The sequence below is a fragment of the Ambystoma mexicanum genome, chromosome 9 (assembly GCF_040938575.1).
Source record: "Ambystoma mexicanum isolate Mex_15411 chromosome 9, UKY_AmexF1_1, whole genome shotgun sequence".
Classification (NCBI taxonomy): Eukaryota; Metazoa; Chordata; class Amphibia; order Caudata; family Ambystomatidae; genus Ambystoma; species Ambystoma mexicanum.
Window position 1 is genome coordinate 382,414,949 of NC_090931.1, and position 22,378 is coordinate 382,437,326.

The 22,378-nt window shown below is 47.3% G+C and overlaps 1 protein-coding gene across 1 annotated transcript in view; it reads left to right on the forward strand.

Moving 5' to 3' along the window:
• The first annotated feature begins 1,861 nt into the window (after positions 1-1,861).
• The window catches only part of LOC138488096 (myeloperoxidase-like), a 156,931-nt gene continuing 136,414 nt past the window's right edge, over positions 1,862-22,378 (forward strand). Inside the window, exons 1-3 of the mRNA XM_069614852.1 lie at positions 1,862-1,880; positions 11,880-11,957; positions 15,799-15,892. Of these exons, the coding sequence (XP_069470953.1) occupies positions 11,882-11,957; positions 15,799-15,892 (170 nt within the window). The 5' untranslated portion in view covers positions 1,862-1,880; positions 11,880-11,881. The remainder of the gene's footprint in view (positions 1,881-11,879; positions 11,958-15,798; positions 15,893-22,378) is intronic.

Sequence of the window (22,378 nt, forward strand, 5' to 3'; positions counted from 1 at the left end):
GTGCATGGGAATAGGAAAGGAAAAAAGTGCATGGAAGGTGGAGAGTGGAAAGCGCAGAGCAGGGGAGAGCAGATAAATAATAAATAAAAATAAATAGAAATCTCTCCATGCTCATCCGCTCTTCACGTTCACTCGCTCTCTACGCTCAACCTACCAGCGCCTTCAGACCATACCAATGGTATATAAGGCGCTATATAAATGCAAAATAACATAACATAACATAACATTGGCCACTTTGCCCCATTCATGCGCAAATATTGACTACACCTGCCAGGCTAAGCTGATGGTGACTGCTATAGACTCCTCTCTGTTCTGCTTCAATAATGATTTCCTGGGTGCTGCCACAGATTCGGGCCTTTCCACTTACGTGAGCAGATCGATTGCAGTTAACACTATGGTATACTTCATATGTGCGAACGGCGAGGAGGAAGGGAACCAGTGGGAGGAAGGGAACCTGTCGGGCTATTGTTCTGCAATCTACCTTATGCATAGTCCCTCTCTTTCTCTTCACAGTCCTGACTCCAACGTCTCCCTCCCATTGGTCTCATAACATAATGAGTGTTCCTATGGGCCATACAAGTGTTTGTACAATAGTGGTGCCCACTTTCCATATCTGGAGATTGCGTTGCTACTGTTATCAAATGCACCCCTTCTTAAGAGTATAGCTCGCCCCCCACACCCCCAGGTTGTAACACAGCATCTCTTCATGGAACCCAATCCTGACGATTTGCATAAAAGCAAAGAGCATTATGGGAATATCATAACATCCACAATTTTAAATGTTAAACATGTCTTATCATAGTGGGTCAGTAAGAACCCCTTTTAAGCGAATAATGGATTCGTTTGTTTCGATTGGTCACAATATTCACCCTAATAAAGAGATGTCTGTACATTACAGGACATATATCAGTTTGGGCAGGTGCAGGCAGCACTGTATGTGAGGCTTTGGCGGTTTCTGTACTCAGTACCAATTCTGAAGCTGGTTGACAAGTGGGTGTATGCAGTCAACTTCAATGCTTTGAGTTGAGACCCAAGATCTGAGGTGGTCATTTACTACCGACCCCCTGGGTCTGGGGAGCGAGTGGCCTCCGACAAGATGTTTTTTTGTCAGAGCGCCGCTCCGTCTTGTTCCGGCCCATTTCCTGTTCTGTGAGGACCGAGTAGACACCGCTTAGCCACTCATCCGTGTCCAGCAGCCGTTTCATCAAAGTTAGCTTCGTGACCTGGCACGGAGGCCTGGAGGTTGCAAAGGGGGATTTAGGCTTTTTAGGAGAGAAAGGTGATGTTCTTACTGGTTTTTTAAACCAATTTATAGTGAATGGGACAAAGGTTCAGGATGAATATATCCTTCGATGCGCTTGCCTTGTAATAAAGCATCGTTGTATCACTTAAAGCACGAGTGGGCAAGCAAGGCTCTCCTGTTTCCCCATGCCGCCTACACGTGAGAACGTCAACAGTTCTGTTTTTGCCCCATGGAGTTCTCGGAATTGCAGTTTTGTATTATCTCCGTTTAAATGTAGAATTCTAAGGAAAAAAGAAGGGCTCGATGTCTTCCTCGCGCATGGACTGGCCACACTCGAGAGCTCTGTGCAGGTCTGCTCGCGCCGTCGCTCACAAAGCTCAACTATCAGAATGCAGGGTGTGCGTGAGGCCGCGTGAGTGGGCGCGCGGCCGTGCTTGGGAGCAGCTTCTGTGGGGTGTGTGTAATTGTGGGTTTGAGGTCGAAGGCTGTTTAGAGAAGTCGTTTCCTTTTGCAAGACCCCTGGATGCAGGTGAAAGAGGCGGGACTGTCTTTGATGGGGCCGCTCCCTCGGGTTCCTGGGTCTATAAATATTTAGAACATGACGGACCCTGCACAGCGTCAGCCCAGACCACAACAGGTGAGGCATTGCAGCTCTTGGCTTCCCCTTCCTCTCTTAGAGCACAGCGGGTAAGTGGGAAGGCCCTGCCTGTACAGTGTCTGAGGCACTACTCAGCAGGTGAGAGATTGCCATCTGCACACTGCCTGGCTGAGGTAGGTAAGAGACTGTACGGTGTCAGAGACACTACTCAGCAGCTGAGACGTATGCCATCTGCACACTGCCTGGCTGAGGTAGGTAAGAGACTGTACGGTGTCTGAGGCACTACTCAGCAGGTGAGACGTGTGCCATCTGCACACTGCCTGGCTGAGGTAGGTAAGAGCCTGTACGGTGTCTGAGGCACTACTCAGCAGGTGAGACGTGTGCCACCTGCACACTGCCTGGCTGAGGTAGGTAGGCAAGAGCCTGTACGGTGTCTGAGGCACTACTCAGCAGGTGAGACGTATGCCATCTGCACACTGCCTGGCTGAGGTAGGTAAGAGCCTGTACGGTGTCTGAGGCATTTCTCAACAGCTGAGACGTGTGCCATCTGCACACTGCCTGGCTGAGGTAGGTAAGAGCCTGCACAGTGTCCGAGGCACTACGCAGCGGGTGAGACCTGTGCCATCTGCACACTGCCTGGCTGAGGTAGGTAAGAGACTGTACGGTGTCTGGTTGAGGACACCGCTAGTGATAGATATACCCTCTATGAGTCTTATGTTGGTGAGAGGTATACCCTGTCTGCATAGTGTCTGATAGAGGGTACAGTAGGGGAAAGTAGCAGGGGGTGGGGGGACACTCACAGTCCATCCCATGCCTGATGGGGGTACAAGAGATGGGAGATCATGCGCTGTCTAGGCAATGTCTGGTCGGGGTACAGGCAGTGGGTGATCATGCGCTGTCTATGCAATGTCTGGTGGGGTTACAGGCAGTGGGAGATCATGCGCTGTCTATGCAATGTCTGGTTGGGGTACAGGCAGTGGGAGATCATGCACTGTCTATGCAATGTCTGGTGGGGTTACAGGCAGTGGGAGATCATGCTCTGTCTATGCAATGTCTGGTCGGGGTACAGCCAGGGGTAGATCATGCGCTGTCTATGCAATGTCTGGTCGGGGTACAGGCAGTGGGAGATCATGCGCTGTCTATGCAATGTCTGGTGGGGCTACAGGCAGTGGGAGATCAGGCGCTGTCTTGCAATGTCTGGTCGGGTTACTGGCAGTGGGAGATCATGCGCTGTCTATGCAATGTCTGGTTGGGGTACAGGCAGTGGGAGATCATGCGCTGTCTATGAAATGTCTGGTCGGGGTACAGGCGGTGGGTATCATACACAGTCTATGAAATGCCTGGTGGGGGTACAGGAGATGGGAGCTCATGCGCGATCTGTGCAGTCTGGTGGGGGTACAGAAGGGGCAGATTATATTCTGTCTATGCAATGCCTGGTGGGGGGCACAGTGGGTGATGTTCAGTGTTTCATAAAGGGCACAGCAGGTGAGGGATCATATCTTGTCTATATAGTGTCTGATAGAGGGCACAATGGGGGAGGGGGTATAGCAGGTGGAAGATCACACACTGTCTACCCAATGCCTGGTGGGGGTACAGGCAGTGGGAGTTCACCCACTGTCTATGCAATGCCTGGTGGGGGTGCAGGCAGTGGGAGTTCACACACTGTCTATGCAATGCCTGGTGGGGGTGCAGGCAGTGGGAGTTCACCCACTGTCTATGCAACGCCTGGTGGGGGTGCAGGCAGTGGGAGTTCACCCACTGTCTATGCAACGCCTGATGGGGGTGCAGGCAGTGGGAGTTCACCCACTTTCTATGCAATGCCTGATGGGGGTGCAGGCAGTGGGAGTTCACACACTGAGTTCACCCACTGTCTATGCAATGCCTGGTGGGGGTGCAGGCAGTGGGAGTTCACACACTGTCTATGCAATGCCTGGTGGGGGTGCAGGCAGTGGGAGTTCACCCACTGTCTATGCAACGCCTGGTGGGGGTGCAGGCAGTGGGAGTTCACCCACTGTCATTGCAACGCCTGATGGGGGTGCAGGCAGTGGGAGTTCACCCACTTTCTATGCAATGCCTGATGGGGGTGCAGGCAGTGGGAGTTCACACACTGTCTATGCAATGTCTGGCCAGAGGCAGAGCAGGTGATGTGCAGAGTTTCACAAAGGGCACAGCAGGTGGGAGATCATACGCCTCCTGTGCAAAGCCAAGTGGAGGTACAGAAGGGGCTGATCATACACTGTCTATGCAATGCCTGGTGGGGGTACAGGAGATGGGATATTATAAACTGTCTATGCAATGCCTGGTGGGGGTACAGGAGGTGGGATATCATACACTGTCTATGCAATGCCTGGTGGGGGTACAGGAGATGGGATATCATACACTGTCTATGCAATGCCTGGTGGGGTACAGGAGATGGGATATCATACACTGTCTATGCAATGCCTGGTGGGGGTAGAGGAGATGGGATATCATACACTGTCTATGCAATGCCTGGTGGGGGTACAGGAGATGGAATATCATACACTGTCTATGCAATGCCTGGTGGGGGTACAGGAGGTGGGAGGACACTCTTCCTATGCAATGCCTGGCAGGAAGCTCACTAGTTGATGAGTAGCGTTTGATAAAAGACAGACTCTGCCTGTGTAGAATATGACAGGCACAGGTGGGGATCATACACTGCCTTTGCAATGCCTGGAAGGTGGCACAGTAGGTGAGGGATCATACAATGTCTGCATAGTGCCTGGTGGGGGGAACAGTGGGTAGGAGGTCATACGTTGCCTGTGCAGGGTCTGATAGAGAAGACAGCAGATATAAGGACATACCCTGTGTGTATAACTTGTGGCAGGGGGCACAGTAGGGGTATAGCATCTGGGTGGTCATACACTGTCTTTGCAATGCCTGGTGGGGGTGCCGCGGTTAAGATCCCATTAAAACTGCTGTGTCTAATCAAGGGCATAGAAGATAAGGACTCTTAACCCTTCCTGTGCTACGAAGGAGCAGATGTTAGATCACTCTGCGATAGCATGCTCAGTGTCACAGTCACCACAGTTTTTGCCTGGGTTCTACGAACATTGTGTACTTTCACGGTCGGACTGGGAGAAGAAATAGGCGTGGTCACCCAAAAAAAAGTGGCCCACCCCTCGCCTCAAAAAAGTGGCCCACCCCTCGCCTAACGCCCTTTGACCTCTTATGAGATCACCGGAAGTGATGTCATTTGACCCCACCCCAAAGTGACATCCCGGGAAGCGATGAAACACGACCTTTCACCCCTGGACAAAATAGGAAGTGGCATCAAATAGCATTGCGCCTAAGTACATTAAATTACTGTGAATTCAAGCAGACGTCCAAGGCCAAATAATATATTATTGTATAGAATTTACGCTTAAGCTCTTTCTTATAGAACACATATGCATACAATATCATCCAACTTGTGTTGGTACTCATTTATCAACCTAAGAAGGATGAAAGGCTTTTTGGAAAAAAAAATATTAGACATTTTTTTTTTTTAATTATTTTTTCTTCCAAACCGGCCCAGGCATGGCCAGAAACCGGCCCCCCCCCCCCTCCCCAGGGACGATTTCCGCCGGCCACGGGCCGAAAGGCCGAGAGGCCAATCCGACCCTGTGTACTTTATATATTTAGTAGGTGTTGTATAGCATTTCTGGCGTAGATCATCACAGCGTTTTACAACTGGTTGGCTGGCGGGTACTAGGATGATGTGTGAGAACCTGTTTTTTCACATCAAAACTTTTGGGTCAAGGTTCTACCCTTCTGTAAAATGGCCTCCACAAGCACCGACAAAGGAGGGTCTTAAGATCAGAAAGCTCCAAACAACCATGTTTGCACATCTGTGCCATGGGGGCAGGCCCTTGCCCTTCCCTGTCCAATAACCGATGCTCTGCATCAGGCTTCCCGCATCTCTGAGAGTGGAAGAAGAGTAGAGGTCATTCCGCAAACTGTTTAATATAGAACTTTTATTCGCGCCTCCACTTCTTGAGGCTGATGTACAGAGCTTCCATTGACAGTCCTACTAGCATCAGAACTCGGCTCATCATAACATTCAAGATGAGTAATGCTATGACTGACATTGGTGTCAAGAGGAGTCAGTTTCCCGAAAACGTTGGGGGTGGTGGGTGAAATGACAACCTCAATGTGGGCACAATGACCTGCAGATCCGTTGAAAGGGTGTGCAAGGTTTCTGCGCTCTCTGGTAGAGCGTTATACCTGTTAAGAGAGGGGCTGCTTGCTCCCACTGCAATGGATGAAGGAGTTTGGAACTCCTTTGTGGATAGCATTCATTGTGGGTCTAGCTGGAGAGGTGTAAGTTGGAGGCCAGGTGTGTTGTTTGAAGGGCCCGAGAGGGTAGTAGGTCGTATGTGCATAATTTTAGGTGTTATTTGAGAGTGCCAGAAATGGGCTCTGGTCGTGGCGCTGTACTTGTATCTGGGCAGCTAGTCTGAGCAGATCAAGGTGCAAAAGTTGAAATATGTAGGTTCACAGCAGAAACAGCTTCATTTTATGTGAACTGGTTAGGAACGGGGCCCCTCAAAGAAGAGTGTGTTGAATTAAGAGTTGTATAGTGTTGCAACGCATGCAATTTCCTATCATGTGTATTGTACTAGCAAAACACCTTGTAATGACCCTCAATGCTCCACCAAGCACATATTCAATGTCCTTATGCTGCCGCCATGTACACTTGCAATGCCTGTAATGCTTCAGTAGCACAGATTGCTCTCTTGCCTAATACCCCTTTTACTGTGATCGGCACTGCTTTCCGGTTCTAGCTTCCTGCTGCACACGCATTTTGCACTTTCAATAAGTCTCCAATTCACACTCTCAGATTCATGCTTCAGCTAGCACTTCAAAGTGTATGTTTGCATAGTGAATACAACACTTTTTTAGTTCTAGGATTTATACATTTGCTACAATCGGACACGACTTCTAAGGCATTGCAATTTCTTCAGCGCTGCAATTGGCTCAAATTGACACTTAGCCTTTCCAGATATGCCTCCTTGGCCAAGCAGGCATCTTTTAACTTTTCCAAGTGTTTTTACTTTAATACCCAGTGCCCACTTCAACTTATAGCTTGAGTCCTTTTATTTATTGTTTTAGTTAGGTTTTATACAAAACCAGGCCATTGCTGACCGTGATAAATGGTCATGGTGCTGTGGCATGCCGGCACAACTGACAGTGGGCAGTGCCCACCTCCACGGATGCTTTAGTGAATGTTAAGTGCCACAGGGCCTGCCACCCATGAGGACCAGAATATGAGATGACCCAGTGGTGCCTCCCAGCCCTGGCGCTGGCGCACTCAACCTGCTTTGAGTCATTATGTAGGGGTGGGCCTCCTGGCGGAGTCAGACTGGGGCATAACATTGTCTTGGGCATCACTGAAAAAGTGGGCCACAGTTGAAACTAGCAATTCATTCCTTTTGTGACAGACTGTTTGAGTAGTACCCAAAGGGGAGGTTTCTGATAAAATTTTAATTTTTAATTTTTTCATATTTTTGTGTTAATATTATACAGTTACATTAATAAATTTTAATACATACATCTCATCACAATAAATATATAATTTCACATATCTAAAACATACATACATCTCATAGCAAAAACAAAAAAATCACATCTAAAAATCAACTTGTCGAAATATATGTAACATTTTACATCAATAGAACACTTAAAATCGAATTCATGCTTCCATGTTGTCAATACTGCCATCAAAAAGGAACACTGAGCAGCAGATTCAAGCCTCCAAATCACAAATAATCCCATAGAATGCGTTCCATAGTTTGGTGAGACAAGTATACATCCCTCATGATGCCCTAACATGCATATGTCCCAGAGCTCATTGGGGCATGTGTCTATCTCTAGTCCCGAAGCTCTAATGGCTTTATAGGGGCGTACAGATTCTAGGACAAGCTCACCACAGAATCTGATCAAATGATTGGAAATTATTTATTCAGCAATAATGGTCAAAACGACTAGCCACATGATATGATATAGTGAAGTAACTCATCAAACTGGCCCACTTTGACCAACAAAAACTGGCCCACACCAGCATGTTGCGTTTTTGGGTCTGGCATTGTCCTATAGGCCAGTCCGAGCCAACCCCCCCCACCTCCTCCCATCCCCCGCCTGCAGGTGCAGCGTCTTCTGCATGGATGCAGCCACCGAACCTGAATAAGAACCCACCTGATTGAAATAATATTGAGACGTTGCTCATCTTAACAGCACATTTCCACGCTTATGCGCACACCCTAGCAACATCTCTTTGAGGGGGTATGACAACGGACATGCACGATGGAAGCAGGCACTAACATTCTTATCCTTTGCTTCGGGACTAGAGATAGACACATGCCCATTCTTATCCTTTGTGTGTGGAACTCATCTTCCTTTTACTGGATGATTTGTGAAGTGAAAGGCAATTCCTGTGCTGCACAAGAAAGTATGACATGGCAGTCGTTTAGAAATACAACATCTTTGGTAAACCACATCTGTCTTCACACGGGGACCATGAGGTTTGCACACAAGCCAGGCAGGAAGTCTTGTGTGTGGTGTTGGTGTACTGGCCTGTCCAGGGATCACGCTCGCTCTTCTCGCATCCTCAGCTAGGGGGGAATGATGGACAGGTGTCAGTTATAGGCAGCAACGAACTGACTCTGCCTCAGCCTTGGAACACGGAAATGAACCTCGTGTAAACAACCCTCGCGGCCGGTTCCTTACACTGACTAAGAGTGACAGCTCTCCCGGCGGGAGTTCAAAGCGTTCCAGGGCGATACTTCGTTTCTAGCCGCCCGGGTGCTCTGCCACACAGATAGATTGTTGCCGTGCTGCCGCCATGTCAGGGAGCAGGGAGAGATATCAGCGTCGTAACCGCACCGCAATTTAGCCAGCGAGCAGAGTTGCAGTCCATAAAGGGAGGCAATCGTTTAGGGAGACAATAACATTTGCCCTCCCCACAAATAACGTGCACGTGTCTGGTTTACATGACCCTAAACTGTTTCTTTGCGGCGCGTGCACGTTTTAACCTGGGATTTGTCTTTACTGCACCAGGATCTGAAAGTGAACCGTGGCAGTTACTGCCCCTTCTGCTCTTGCCCCAGATCCTCTCCTATCCCTCCTGTCTGGTTTCTCCATTTCTTGCTCCCTTTCTTCTGGCGCCACGAAGCAGCCCTGCCCTGCAGGTGTGCGCCTTACAAATCACACACAACATAAAATTAAAATAATCAAACGAAAAAAAACCAGCAGGTCAAGAGTAATAAAGCAGAACAGTGGTCAGGGCGGTCCATTAGCAGAATATCTCATTGTGGCTTCAGGTATTTCTAGGAACCTAGTTGTAATGCTTCTCACGTGACATTCAGGACACTGCAGCCTGCCAGTGGCGCCCTGGGGAGCTGCCATGTTTCCGTATAGTGCCTGCGGTTAATAGCACCGCGCGCACCCAGCAGTTACTTGCAACTGCCTGGCTATTGGCCCTCGATGTCACAATTGTGACATCCCGAAAAGCAGCCCTGCTCTCTCATGGGATTGTGTAACCTTACAAACTGCAGATGGGGGGGGGGGGTTGATGGCATCATCTTCCCTAACCCATCAAATGGTGGGGGAGGCACTAACTTCAGAGACAGCGGAGGAGGGGCAAATTTACTTGTGCTGGCATCTAATTTCTTTTCGCATTCCAATGAGACAATTTTAGTGCACATTCAATGGTACAAGCGGTTAACTCTCTCCATAAGGACTGCTGTGAGAATAAGCTGTCTCCTGCCCCCCATAACCTTCTAATCACTCCCCTGGCATGCAACTACTAAACCCACATCAGGATATCAATTGTCTGAAACTATATGCATACGAATGGAGGTGCTAACAGTGACAAGCTTATTTTTTTAACTTTTACACCTTACACAATTACACAAACTACACAGAATTGTCATGACGTTAGATTAAAATGAGCACCCGAAAATAAAAAGTAAATGGTTTACATCAGTAATTGCTGGTCCTTTGTTAACAGCGAAGCGCAGGCTGTCCTGTTCTGTCCAGCCACAGCTCTGTAGGTCAGCCAGGTCAAGTACACATAGCCCAACATTTCAGGGGATTGGGAGAGGGTGGGGGAGTTGGGGGTGAAGCCCATTCAGCTCAATGGTGCTATAGAATCAAGCCGTATAACGCATCCCCTCTCCAGCTCCCTCCTTCCCTCTCTCCTGTTTTTCTATCCCGCTCTTGCTCAGTGACTAGGAATTGTGTTTACGGTGGCATAACATCCATGCAAGCCAGTGGCGCAACACCATAGAGCTGACCGAGCTTCAGCCCCCTGCGCCCCCTGTTACAGGCTCGTCCCGCTCCCCACAATACCAGTGCTCATCCAGCTCCCACACACCACAGCAGACACTCGGCACTTGCACACAAATAATACTCAGGAGACCAGAAGTAGAGAGAAATGGGCTGTAATGCAAACACACATCAGTGCATAAGCAGGCTGCATTCTTCTCTGCCCCTCCCAGGCCCGGCTCATCCTTATGTACAATGGAGTAGCTAAATATTTCCTCACCCATAAACCAGCCTGTATAATGTACGCATGATAACAAACATGTCAATTTCGGAGAACAGGAGGAAGAAAGTCCATTTTGCAAGCGCAGGCTGTTGTCTGCGAGGTAGCCTCTGGCAGCCTTGGGATTTGAGCCAGCAGCTTCATTGCTGTGTACTTCTCAGGAGGGGCTCTTCATGCCGGCAGTGTTAGGCATCACAGTATTCCACAGCTCAGCTGGGCTCTGTGACATCGCTTGGCATGCCAGTCTCTTAGCCAAGTCTGTAGGTCAGTCCCTTTGCATCAGATGTACCTCAAATAAACGAAAAGAAAGTGCAGTATCAGAGAAGGTAACACCCCTCTAGGCCCACCTCCCCCCCCCGCACACACACATTTTGGGCTCTTTTGACTTGACCTGGCCGATCTATAGAGCCTTGGTCAGACAGAGCAGGTCACAAATGTTAAACAGAGCCAGGACTTCCCTGTTAACGAAGGCCCTGCACTTACTAACGTTAAGCATTTCATTGTTACCCAGGGTCGGATTGGCACCTCAGCCTTTCGGCCCGTGGCCGGGCCAAAATCATCCCTGGAGAGTTGGGGCCGGTTTCTGGCCATCCTTGGGCCGGTTGGGAGAAAAAAAAATAGAATTTATTATTGTTTTTTTCCTAATTTCTTTTTTCTTCAAAAAGCCCTTCTTAGGTCGATAAATGAGTACCAACACAGGTTGGGTGATATTGTATGCATATTTGTTCTAAAAAAAATAGCTTAATCATAAGTGCCATACAATAACATATTATCATTTGGCCTTGGACGTCTGCTTGGATTCACAGTAATTTAGTGTACTTAAGCGCAATGCTATTTTATGCCACTTCATGTTTTGTTCAGGGGTGAAAGGTTGTGTTTCATCGCTCCCTGGGATGTCACTGGGATGTCACTTTGGGGTGGGGTTAAATGACATCGCCTCTGGTGATGTCATCAGAGGTTAATCGTGAGGTGAGGGGTGGGCCACTTTTTTTTGTATGACCGGGCCTATTTCTTGTCCCAGTCCGACCCTGTTACCACTTGAATTCATATGCATAACCTTTTTAGGCCTTTGAAATCTGGATGTGGGTTTAGTACTTGCATGCCAGGGGAGTGATTGGAAGGATAGAGAGGGGACAGGAGACGGCTCATTATGACAGCAGTACTTAAGTGGGTGCTTTCAGACTTCAAGGAGAGAGTTAACTGCTTCTACCATTGAAGCTGCACTAGAATAGTCTCATTAGAATGTGTAAAGAAATTAGATGACCCACACAAGTAAGTTTGCCCCTCCCCCACGGTCTTTAAAGTTAGCACCTCTCCCAACATTTGAAGGGTTAGCCCCCTCTAAACCCCCCCCCCAAAAATAGGTTTTGTTGCTCCCCTGATGCAAGCACTATATCCTGTGCCCGCCCTTGGGGTAAACATCGAGCCTGAGTGTGTTGATGTGGGGACTGCTGCACATGCCGTCTATAACTCTGCCCATGTTTGTTTTTCAGCGATGGGACCCGTGGCAGCCATCTTTGGGTTCCTGGTGACACTAGGTTGGCTCCACACTGCAGCTCCATCCTTCTATGGTAAGGCCTTCTTTTGCCGCCCTTGTTCGCCTTCATGACCTCCTGTTTCCTTTGTTTGTGCCTTCACACTATTGGGGTTCAGTGGAACCTTGGAAAAGCTTTCTTTGGGGTCAAGGGACCCCACGTTCCTTCTTTGAAGTACTATAAAACCTCAGTGTTTTGCATCACTGATGAACCACACTATGCCTTCGGGCAGGTGACTTCACTGGCAATGGAGGTCTTGCTAATGTATGGACTCAGCTACACTCTTCTCATGAGAATAAACCACCTATCAGAAGTTGCCCGCGCCTATTCCAAGCTATTTTGGATGGCATTTACCAGCTGTGATACTTTCTCTGATATGGTGCATGTTTATGTCATTTACAGGCTGGATATAGATGGTATAGCAAAAATCCAATGGTTGCAGACTTGCCCAGAATACAAACCTTTTAAATGGCCACATAATGTGTCACATATGGATTGACGGGCTAGTGATATTATGCTTTAGTCCTGAAACTTGGAGCCTCCCAGTGCACCTTCTTGTTGTTTTTACAGATGTTCCCCTTTATAACTAGATGTGGATTTTGTAGTCTGAAAATGTCAATGGAGAGCATAAAGGCCTATCTGTTCTGTGTAGGCTCATCTAGTGTCTGACCAGGCCCATTTAGGCTGAGCAGACACCTAGTATAAAACAGCTCATCTAGTGTCTCACCAGGCCCATCTAGTCTCAGCAGACAGATAATATATGACGACTCATCTAGAATCTGACTAGACCCAAATGGTTGGATCATACACCTGGTATAAAAAGGCTCATCTAATGTCTGACAGGCCCATCTATTTTGAGTCAGCATGTAGTAGACAAAGGCTCATTTTGTGTCTGACTAGGCCTATCTAGTCCGAACATACACCTAGTATACAAAGGCTCATTAAGTGGCTGACTAGGCCCATCTATTCTGAGCCAGCATCAAGTGTGAGAAGGCTTATCTAGTGTATGACCAGGCCCACCTAGTCAGAGCAGACACCTAGTATAAAACGGTTCATCTAGTGTCTGACCAGGCCCTTCTAGTCTGAGCAGACAACTAGAATAGAACAGCTCGTCTAGTGTCTGACCAGGCCCATCTAGTCTCAGCAGGCACCTAGTATGTGATGGCTCATTTAGAGTTTGTCTAGGCCCATACAGTTGGATCAGACACCTATTTTAAGAAGGCACATTGAGTTTCTGACCCGGCACATCTTATCTGAGATGGCACTATAAGAAGGCTCATCTAGTGTCTGACCAAGCCCATCTAATCGGAGCAGACACCTAGTATAAGACAGCCCATCTAGTGTCTGACCAGACCCATCTATTCTGAGCCAGCACCCAGTTTAAGGCTCATCTAGTGTCTTAGCAGGCCCATGTATTCGGAGCAGACACCTAGTATAAGAAGGCTCATCCAGTGTCTGACCAGGCCTATCTAGTCGGAGCAGCTTCATCTAGTCTAGCAAATACCATCCACCTTAGCCTGAGCATTTTCATCTTAGTTTGAACATACAAACAAACAAACCCTTAATATCTCTACAAAACATTCATATAGACTTGATCTTCTAATGATCAGACACCTAATCTTTCAATTTAATGAATACATATATCACATGTATAGAACAAAGTTAGTTGCAAACGAGATGTTTTTGACACATTCGAATATATGTTAACATTAAAAAACACATAATCTGTATCACAAGCCTATCTAAAACCACACCATGTAAACTTACCACAGACCACTGCCTAAATAATCTGTCGTGGTAACCCTTGTTTTCTGGTTTTTGAATGTATATTTTAAGTTTTGTTTTTCTGGTTCAGGTATTCATCACATGGTGTAATATTAGAAACGTTTGGACTGCATATGGTGTTTTTTTTAATGTTGCCATGTATTTTCTTGGGTGAAACGAAAATCTTGCTTGTAACTAACAGTGCTTAATACATGTGATATATCTAGCATGTGTGTCTGCAAGATTAGGTGACCGATCATTCCAACATCAAGAGCATATGAATGGGTGGCAGGGACAGTAAGGGGCTGTTATTAGCAATTCCCGGGGTGCCCTCCTGCCTGTACATAGCCCGGCGTACCCCCCTAATGTGTCTTCTCGGGTCCATGTGCTCCGAATAGACTCATTGAGTCTGGTAACGCCCATCTAGCTCGCCCAGGTGCAGCTTGTCCGTGACGTCTGGTCTGACCAGACGCACCTGGTCCGGATCGACGCTCACAGATGAATCACTTGCCTCTGACATTAGGCAATCCAGCACCTGAACGGGCCTGCTCTGCTCAGCCCTTTTTACTCCCAAGGTCAATAGATAATAGCAATCCCTCTTTCGTTGATTCTTTGTTTTCTCCATTTTTACATGCGTTCCATTTCTCTACGTTTCATTCTTCACTACTTTACTTACCACCCTCTTTCTTTTGATTTCCCCCTCCTCTCCATTTGCCTTTAAAAACATTTTTCTCAAGCCTCGCCTACCTAATGTTTTATTTCATCCCTCGTTCTCCAGACATTACACTATCTCGTCTCTTGATTTCATCTTCGTTTCTGGAATTTTTCATCTTCACATATTATTGTTGTACATGGTTTTTCCTCTGGTTCATATATTTTCTTGTATTTCAACCTTGCTGTCATCAAATATTTCCTTCATTGTTATCCCTGTGTGTTGCATTCTGTTATATTGCCCAAAGGCTATATTTTAAATTTGAATTGCTTATTTTATTTCTCTTTCTTTCTTTCTTTCTTTCTTTCTTTCTTTCTTTCTTTCTTTCTTTCTTTCTTTCTTTCTTTCTTTCTTTCTTTCTTTCTTTTTTTCCCTTATGTCCTTCTTCCTTGTTGGTTTCTGCCACAGTTGCAGTCTTTCTTTCGTTGATTCTTTTATTGTTGTGTTGCTGCTTTTGCTTTCCCAGTATTTGTATTTATTATTTGTAGTGCGCACCTAACCCAAGGGTAGCAGGGCTGTAAGTTATAATAGTAAGCTGAATTTAGATGTGATTGCAGCACCTTTCTGTTATTGCCCTCTATCTGCTGCTTGTATCTAAATTCCCTCAATAGATGGATTGGAAGCATCAGGGACTAGTGTGCGATTGCAGCACCTTTCTGTTACTGCCCTCTCTCTGCTGCTTTTATCTGGTTTCCCTCTATAGATGGATTGGAAGCATTGGGGACTAGTGTGTGATTGCAAGATCGTTCTGTTAATGCCCTCTCTCTGCTGCTTTTATCTGAATTCCCTATATAGATGGATTGGAAGCACTTGCTATGTGATGTTGTTATCTGATTTCCCTCTATAGATGGACTGGAAGCATCATGGACTAGTGTGCGATTGTAGCATCTTTCTGTTAATGCCCTCTCTCTGCTGCTTTTATCTGGTTTCCCTCTATAGATGGATTGGAAGCATTAGAGACTAGTGTGCGATTGCAGCCCCTTTCTGTTACTGCCCTCTCTCTGCTGCTTTTATCTGGTTTCCCTCTATAGATGGATTGGAAGCATTAGAGAATAGTGTGCGATTGCAGCACCTTTCTGTTACTGCCCTCTCTCTGCTGCTTTTATCTGGTTTCCCTCTATAGATGGATTGGAAGCATTGGGGACTATTGTGTGATTGCAAGATCGTTCTGTTAATACCCTCTCGCTGCTGCTTTTATTGGGTTTCCCTGTATAGATGGATTGGAAGCATTAGAGACTGGTGTGCGATTGCAGCATCTTTCTGTTATTGCCTTCTCTCTGCTGCTTTGATCTGGTTTCCCTCTATAGATGGATTGGAAGCATCAGGGACTAGTGTGTGATTACAAGATCCTTCTGTTAATGCCCTCTCTCTGCTGCTTTTATCTGAATTTTCCCTGTGCAGATGGAGTGGAAGAACTGGATACTTCATTTGTTCTCAGATGTGCCGAAGAAGCCAAACACCTGGTGGACACAGCTTACAAAACTACACGCCAGAGGTAAGTACCAAGCAGAAGGCAGGTGATTCGATTAGACATACAAGGAACTTGTGTCTGTAGATCCGAGTCTTTATCATTATCTGGTCAAAATGTGTTGCTGCAGCAATTAACTATTCGTTTACATTCTAAAGATTTAGCAGATTCCTCTCCCACCTGGAGGAAAGGAGAACTCGATCTTATTGCCCTTTATTAGATTCTGGACTTCCTACGCATGTCTTCTTGGCCTTGCTCCAAACTATTCCCTACCGATCGCTTTCTTAAAATTGCATGGAAAGATCTAATTAGCTCTGCTCCTGAACTGTTGGATCACGATGACATTGATTTACGGTTGAATAGAGATTTGCCAATGAAAGTGAGTACTAGGCTGACTTACAGATGGTATAAGAAAGGGATTTCATGCATTCACCATTTGGTTTATATCAATTCCTTAATACCCTTTCATATATTAGCGTATATGTTTAAATTCAACAATTCTGATTATGATATGTATAAAGAGATTGCTAACATTATGTCTATCATTGCCTAAACTTTCACAAATAACTTCTTCTAAGAAAGTAAAGCATTTTCTAGTCAAGAAGTCAACTAAAGCTGTTGAAACATATACAATCTTTATACCCAATATTAGTCTATCTCCAATGGAATTCCCTAATACTAATGGTTGGGAGCAAGATCTTGCCTTCAATTACTCCTATGTAACTTGGGAGGAGCTTCGATAATACATTTTCGAAGTTTCTATATCCGCCAATCTTATGCAGCCTTTTCTTTTTATTGAACAGAGCATATTTTATCCCAAAACATATTATGAGATTTGCCCCTTATTTGTTGGTCCTTCAAAGATCCCAACGCCGACTTTAAGCATTGTATTTTTCAATGTAAATTTGTACTTGCATTTTGGGAAAAAATTCGGCTGAAATGACAATAAATATTTCATTTGACCACTCATCTTTATCTAGATAACCTTATCATTGGATTTTATGAATGTTATAACATTGTGGTAATTTCCTCATCTATGTCAAGGAGTTCCCCCCTTCTCACCTGAGTCCGTTCTTTACTGGTGTCCTTGGTCGATGCCTTCTTGAGGATGGACCGGGTCTTGAAGAAGGCTGCCCGATTCTCTTCCGTATCCAGAATGCATTCAGTTTCCGGGACGCCGAATCCAGAATGCAGTGGAAGCACGCTAGCCAGGAATCCATGAGGTAAGTAGAAGGGGGAGGACTAGGAAGGGATAGCGGGATTAGAAAAAGGAGAAGAACAGCAAGCTACGGAGCACATCATGTCTGGTCGCTACTTCGCAATAGCATTGAGACGTGCAGAGCCGCGGAAGGCATGGTCTATTAGTAGAAAAGGCTACGTCCAGCGCATGGAGAGAGAAGGGAGTACGGTGGACGGACATGTTGGGAGTATTAATGAGTGTAAGCCCGCTGTGACAGGGACCAAGAAGCCCAAAAGGGGTGCACTCTGTGATTCATGACAACATACCTCCTCTGAAGACCTTTCCCTCCAGGTTTGCCCGGGTGAATGAGATGAAATCTTCTGAGCAGTCGAGGGGCCTTGATGTTTGACATAGGCTCCCAGGTTCTTTCACTAGGGGGATATCCTTTCCATTCAACCAGATATTGAAGCTGGCCCCTTCTATACCTGGAATCACAAATCCGGGACACCTCATATTCCAATTGGTTGTTGACCAGTATAGGAGGAGGTTTGCAGGGTTTCCGGGAGGATGGATAGTAGGGTTTCAGCAAAGATGTGCGAAAGATAAGCAATTGGGTGTTCCAGTTTATCTCCTAATTCTTGCTTCAGGAACGCACCTATGGTGTAATTAGAGGCGTCTGTTTCTACTAGGAAGGGTCGAATAGTATTGGGTTGGGCCAAGATAGGATCTTGTGTAAACTCTGTCTTCAGACGCTGGAACGCCGTTTATTGTGGTGTAGACCAGAGGAAGGGAGTGTCTTTCTTCAGGAGAGCAACAATCGGTTGTATTATCTCGGAGAAGTTAGATATGAACTTGCGGTAGAAATTGGCAAGGCCCAGGAATGATTGAACTTGTTTCACGGAAGCAGGAGCAGGCCAGGTCAGTATGGCCTTTACCTTTGAAGAATCCATACTGATTCCTTCTGGGCTAAGGATAAATCCTAGGTAATGAACGGAGGTTACATGGAACAAACATTTTTTGGGTTTGGCTAGGAGTTTGTGTTCTCTAAGTCTCTGCAAGACTGCCTTCACGTGCTCTTCATGTTGTATAGGGTCCTTGGAGAAGATCAATATGTCATCCAGATATACAATGACGAAGAGAAACAACATGTCAGAAAACACCCTGTCCATAAAGCGTTGGAAAATTGCCGGGGCATTAGCTAGTCCAAAGGGCATGACTAGATATTCATAATGGCCAAAGGGTGTTCTGAAGGCGGTTTTCCATTCGTCCCCTTCCCGGACACGAATCAAATGATAGGCGCCCCTGAGATCCAACTTGGTGAATATTACCACGCCTCTCACGGCTTCCAGGATGTCCGAAATCAAGGGTAACGGGTACCGGTTCTTGAGGGTGCATTGATTTAGGCCGCGATAATCGAGGCAGGGTCTGAGGTCCTTGGTATCCTTCTTGGGAACAAAGAATAGGGAAGCACCAGCAGGAGATTTTGAAGGTCTTATGGTGCCACTTTCAAGGTTGGTATCCAGGTATTCTCTTAGGGCCTTTTTCTCATGTTCAGAAAGGATGAACATCCTGCCGAAGGGAATCACTGCGGAGGGTTCTGTATCTATTGCGCAGTCTTCAGGTCTGTGTGGGGGTAAGGCCTGGACTATGGCAGTTGAAAACACATCAGCATATCCTTGATAGGCCTCAGGAAAGTGTATGACATTAGACACCATGAGTGATGTCTGTTGTTCCCTTGTTGGTTCCTTTGGGTTTGTTAACGGAGGTTCCAGGGATAGGCAGTGGGACATCCAAAACTCTGAGCCTAGGAATAGAGAACCCGCTGTCCAGTTGATATATGGATTGTGTTTCTGTAGCCAAGGCATATCCAAAACCAGGGGGTAATGAGCTGACTTAATGATGTCAAACCTAATCAGCTCCTGATGGTGATTTATTGAAAGCTGGATCTCTTTGATCTGCAGGCTTATGGGCCCACGGCTTCCAGGATGTCCGAAATCAAGGGTAACGGGTACCGGTTCTTGAGGGTGCATTGATTTAGGCCGCGATAATCGAGGCAGGGTCTGAGGTCCTTGGTATCCTTCTTGGGAACAAAGAATAGGGAAGCACCAGCAGGAGATTTTGAAGGTCTTATGGTGCCACTTTCAAGGTTGGTATCGAGGTATTCTCTTAGGGCCTTTTTCTCAGGTTCAGAAAGGATGAACATCCTGCGAAGGGAATCACTGCGGAGGGTTCTGTATCTATTGCGCAGTCTTCAGGTCTGTGTGGGGGTAAGGCCTGGACTATGGCAGTTGAAAACACATCAGCATATCCTTGATAGGCCTCAGGAACGTGTATGACATTAGACACCATGAGTGATGTCTGTTGTTCCCTTGTTGGTTCCTTTGGGTTTGTTAACGGAGGTTCCAGGGATAGGCAGTGGGACATCCAAAACTCTGAGCCTAGGAATAGAGAACCCGCTGTCCAGTTGATATATGGATTGTGTTTCTGTAGCCAAGGCATATCCAAAACCATGGGGTAATGAGCTGACTTAATGATGTCAAACCTAATCAGCTCCTGATGGTGATTTATTGAAAGCTGGATCTCTTTGATCTGCAGGCTTATGGGCCCTGATGCGAGGGGTCTTCCGTCAATAGCTTCCACAGGTTGCATGGTGCTTCGTGGCTAGTACGGAATTCGATGTTTAGTAACCCATTCTTTTTTTTTGATCAAAGATTTTATTGATTTTCAAGGTTAAACATCATTACAAACATCTCTCAACATTTCAGGGAGGGGGCATAGGAGGGGAGGGAGGGCGAAGGGGGGGAGGAACCGGGGGGAAGGGGGGAGAGAGAAGGGGGAGGGGGAGATGTCAAGGCAGGGGGGTGGGGGGGAGAGAGCAATGTAATCAAAAGAAACAGCATTAACCGTTACAAACTCAGCTTCAGGGACCTTGGTCCAACAGACCATCAATTTTTACATAGGATGATTTCATGGCACAGGGCGGTCTTAACAGAGTTAGTATTTCCCTTTCAATGGGTCTCACACAGTCACAGTGGATGCAGGGTCGGCCTCGGCCTTCAGCTGTCCTCCTCCCATCTTCTCCAAATTTTCCCTGCTTTATGGGGGCACCCTCTTGCTTTGTACACCCGGTGCTCCATTACCGCACATATGTCCATGTCCGTGACCCACTGGTCATAACTGGGTGTGCGCTCCGAACCCCACAGTTGTGCAATGTTCCGCCTAAGGACTGCGTGCGCGGTTGACCACAGCAGTTTCTCATATCGAGATAAGTCAGTTTCCCCGGAGACCCCCAGAAGCAATTGTTTCGGGCACCTCTGTATCGTCTTTCCCAGAACGTTAGACAGTTTAACGCAGCATTTCTGCCAGAGCAACTGAATACTGCTACACTCCCACAGAATATGAAAAAAGGTACCTTCCTCTCGCTTGCAGCGGAGGCACTTTGTGTCCACGGCCCTGCCCCATCGGAAGAGTGCTACTCTCAGGTAGTAGGTGCGGTGCAGGATCTTCAGCTGGACGAGTCGGAGTCTCGAAGAGATGGTGGTTTCACGCGGGTACATCAGGGCCTCCGTCCAGTCTTCCGGAAGGAGGGGCCCCACATCTCGTTCCCATTTTGTTTTCAGGTCGGATAGCTCTGATGTTGCAAAGGAGGTTATTACAGTGTACATGGTGGAGGTGACCTTCCGCTCCACCCGATCCAGAACTATGTTTCGTTCAAGCGGGGAGCTTTCGGGCAGATCTTGTATGGTCCGTCGGTGGGCTGTCCAGGCATGATTTAGCTGCATGTGGTGGAACCTTTCCATGTCCGGCAGGGAGAACCTTTCTTGCATCATTTCAAATGTTGCCAGGTTGTCTTCCTGTACCACATCTCCAACAGTGGAGATTCCACGCTGGGTCCATTCGGGCCATTTCGGCAGTTTCCGTACTTCGGGGAGGTTGCAATTGTTCCACAATGGCTGGGCCAGTGTTGTTTTCCCGCCCCAGCCCAAGAATCGAAGCGCTTCCTTCCAAATTCTCGTTACGTGGGATGCCATGTCAGATTTCGAAGGGCGGTCCAAGTCTCTGTAGAGGAGCTCTATTGGCTTGATTGTAGTGTTGTAATGGTAGCCCCTGATATGCGGGAGACTCCTGTCACCGTGAAGCATGTCATTTATTACCTCCATTTGACTGGCCCAGTAGTATGATTGCATCCTGGGCAGCCCGATCCTCCCCTCCCAAACAGACCTCTGAAGGGTCGCAAGAGCAATTCTCGGGTGGCCACCTTTCCAGAGCAGTTTTTGGAGGGTGCATTCGATTTTGTGGAATTCCCGGTGGTCAATATGTAATGGCGCATTTTGCAGGATGTATAGAAATTTCGGGAGGGCGATCATTTTAAAAAATGCTGCCCTACCCATCAGTGTCAGCGGCAAGGAGATCCAGTGGCGAGTGTCGTCTGCAAATTTTGCCATCAAGGGGGACAGGTTCAGGGCAGTATATTCAGTAAGGTGCATTGTAATGTGTATCCCCAGGTATTTGAATCGTTCCTTCTCGATTTGGTAGGGGCCGGTCGCCAGACACGACGATGGAGTGTTCCCTATAGGAAAAAGGATGGACTTGGACCAGTTCACGCGCAGTCCACAGAATGCCTCATATTGGCCGAGCAGCTGCACGACTCTGGGGCAGGAGGTACTTGGGTCCTTCAGGTAGATGAGTAGGCCATCTGCGTAAAGGGATATTCTGTCTTCCCAGGTATCGGACCATCGGAAACCCTCCCATGTTGGGTCGTTTCGTAACAGGATCGCCAGGGGTTCGATCGCAATAGCAAAGATCATGGCGGATAGTGGGCAGCCCTGCCTTGTACCCCTTCTCAGACCGAAGAGTTCTAATCGCCAACCGTTGACCCTGGTCCTGGCAACCGGGGATTCGTTTAGTAGCTTCACCCAACTCATGAAGTTCTCTCCAAAGCCCATGCGGCGCATGATGGGCCAGACAGCCTCCCATCTCACCGAATCGAAGGCTTTTTCAAAGTCAATTGCCAACAGGGCCAGTGGTCCCTGTGTGCTGCCGTCTCTTTCCAAAGCCGCGAATAGTCTGCAGAGGTTCATGCGAGTTGATCTCTGTGGCATGAAACCGCACTGGTCCGGGTGGATCAGGGAGGAAATTACCTCTTGTAAACGGTCCGCTAAAAGCTTCGCCAGTATTTTAGTTTCAGAGTTGATGAGTGAGATGGGCCTGTACGAGCTACATCTGTCTGGGGGCTTGTCCAGCTTAGGGAGCACTACGATTGTTGCTTCTCGGAGATCTGGGGGGAGTATGCCCTTCTCACGAGCATGGAGGTACATTTGCAGCAGCTGGGG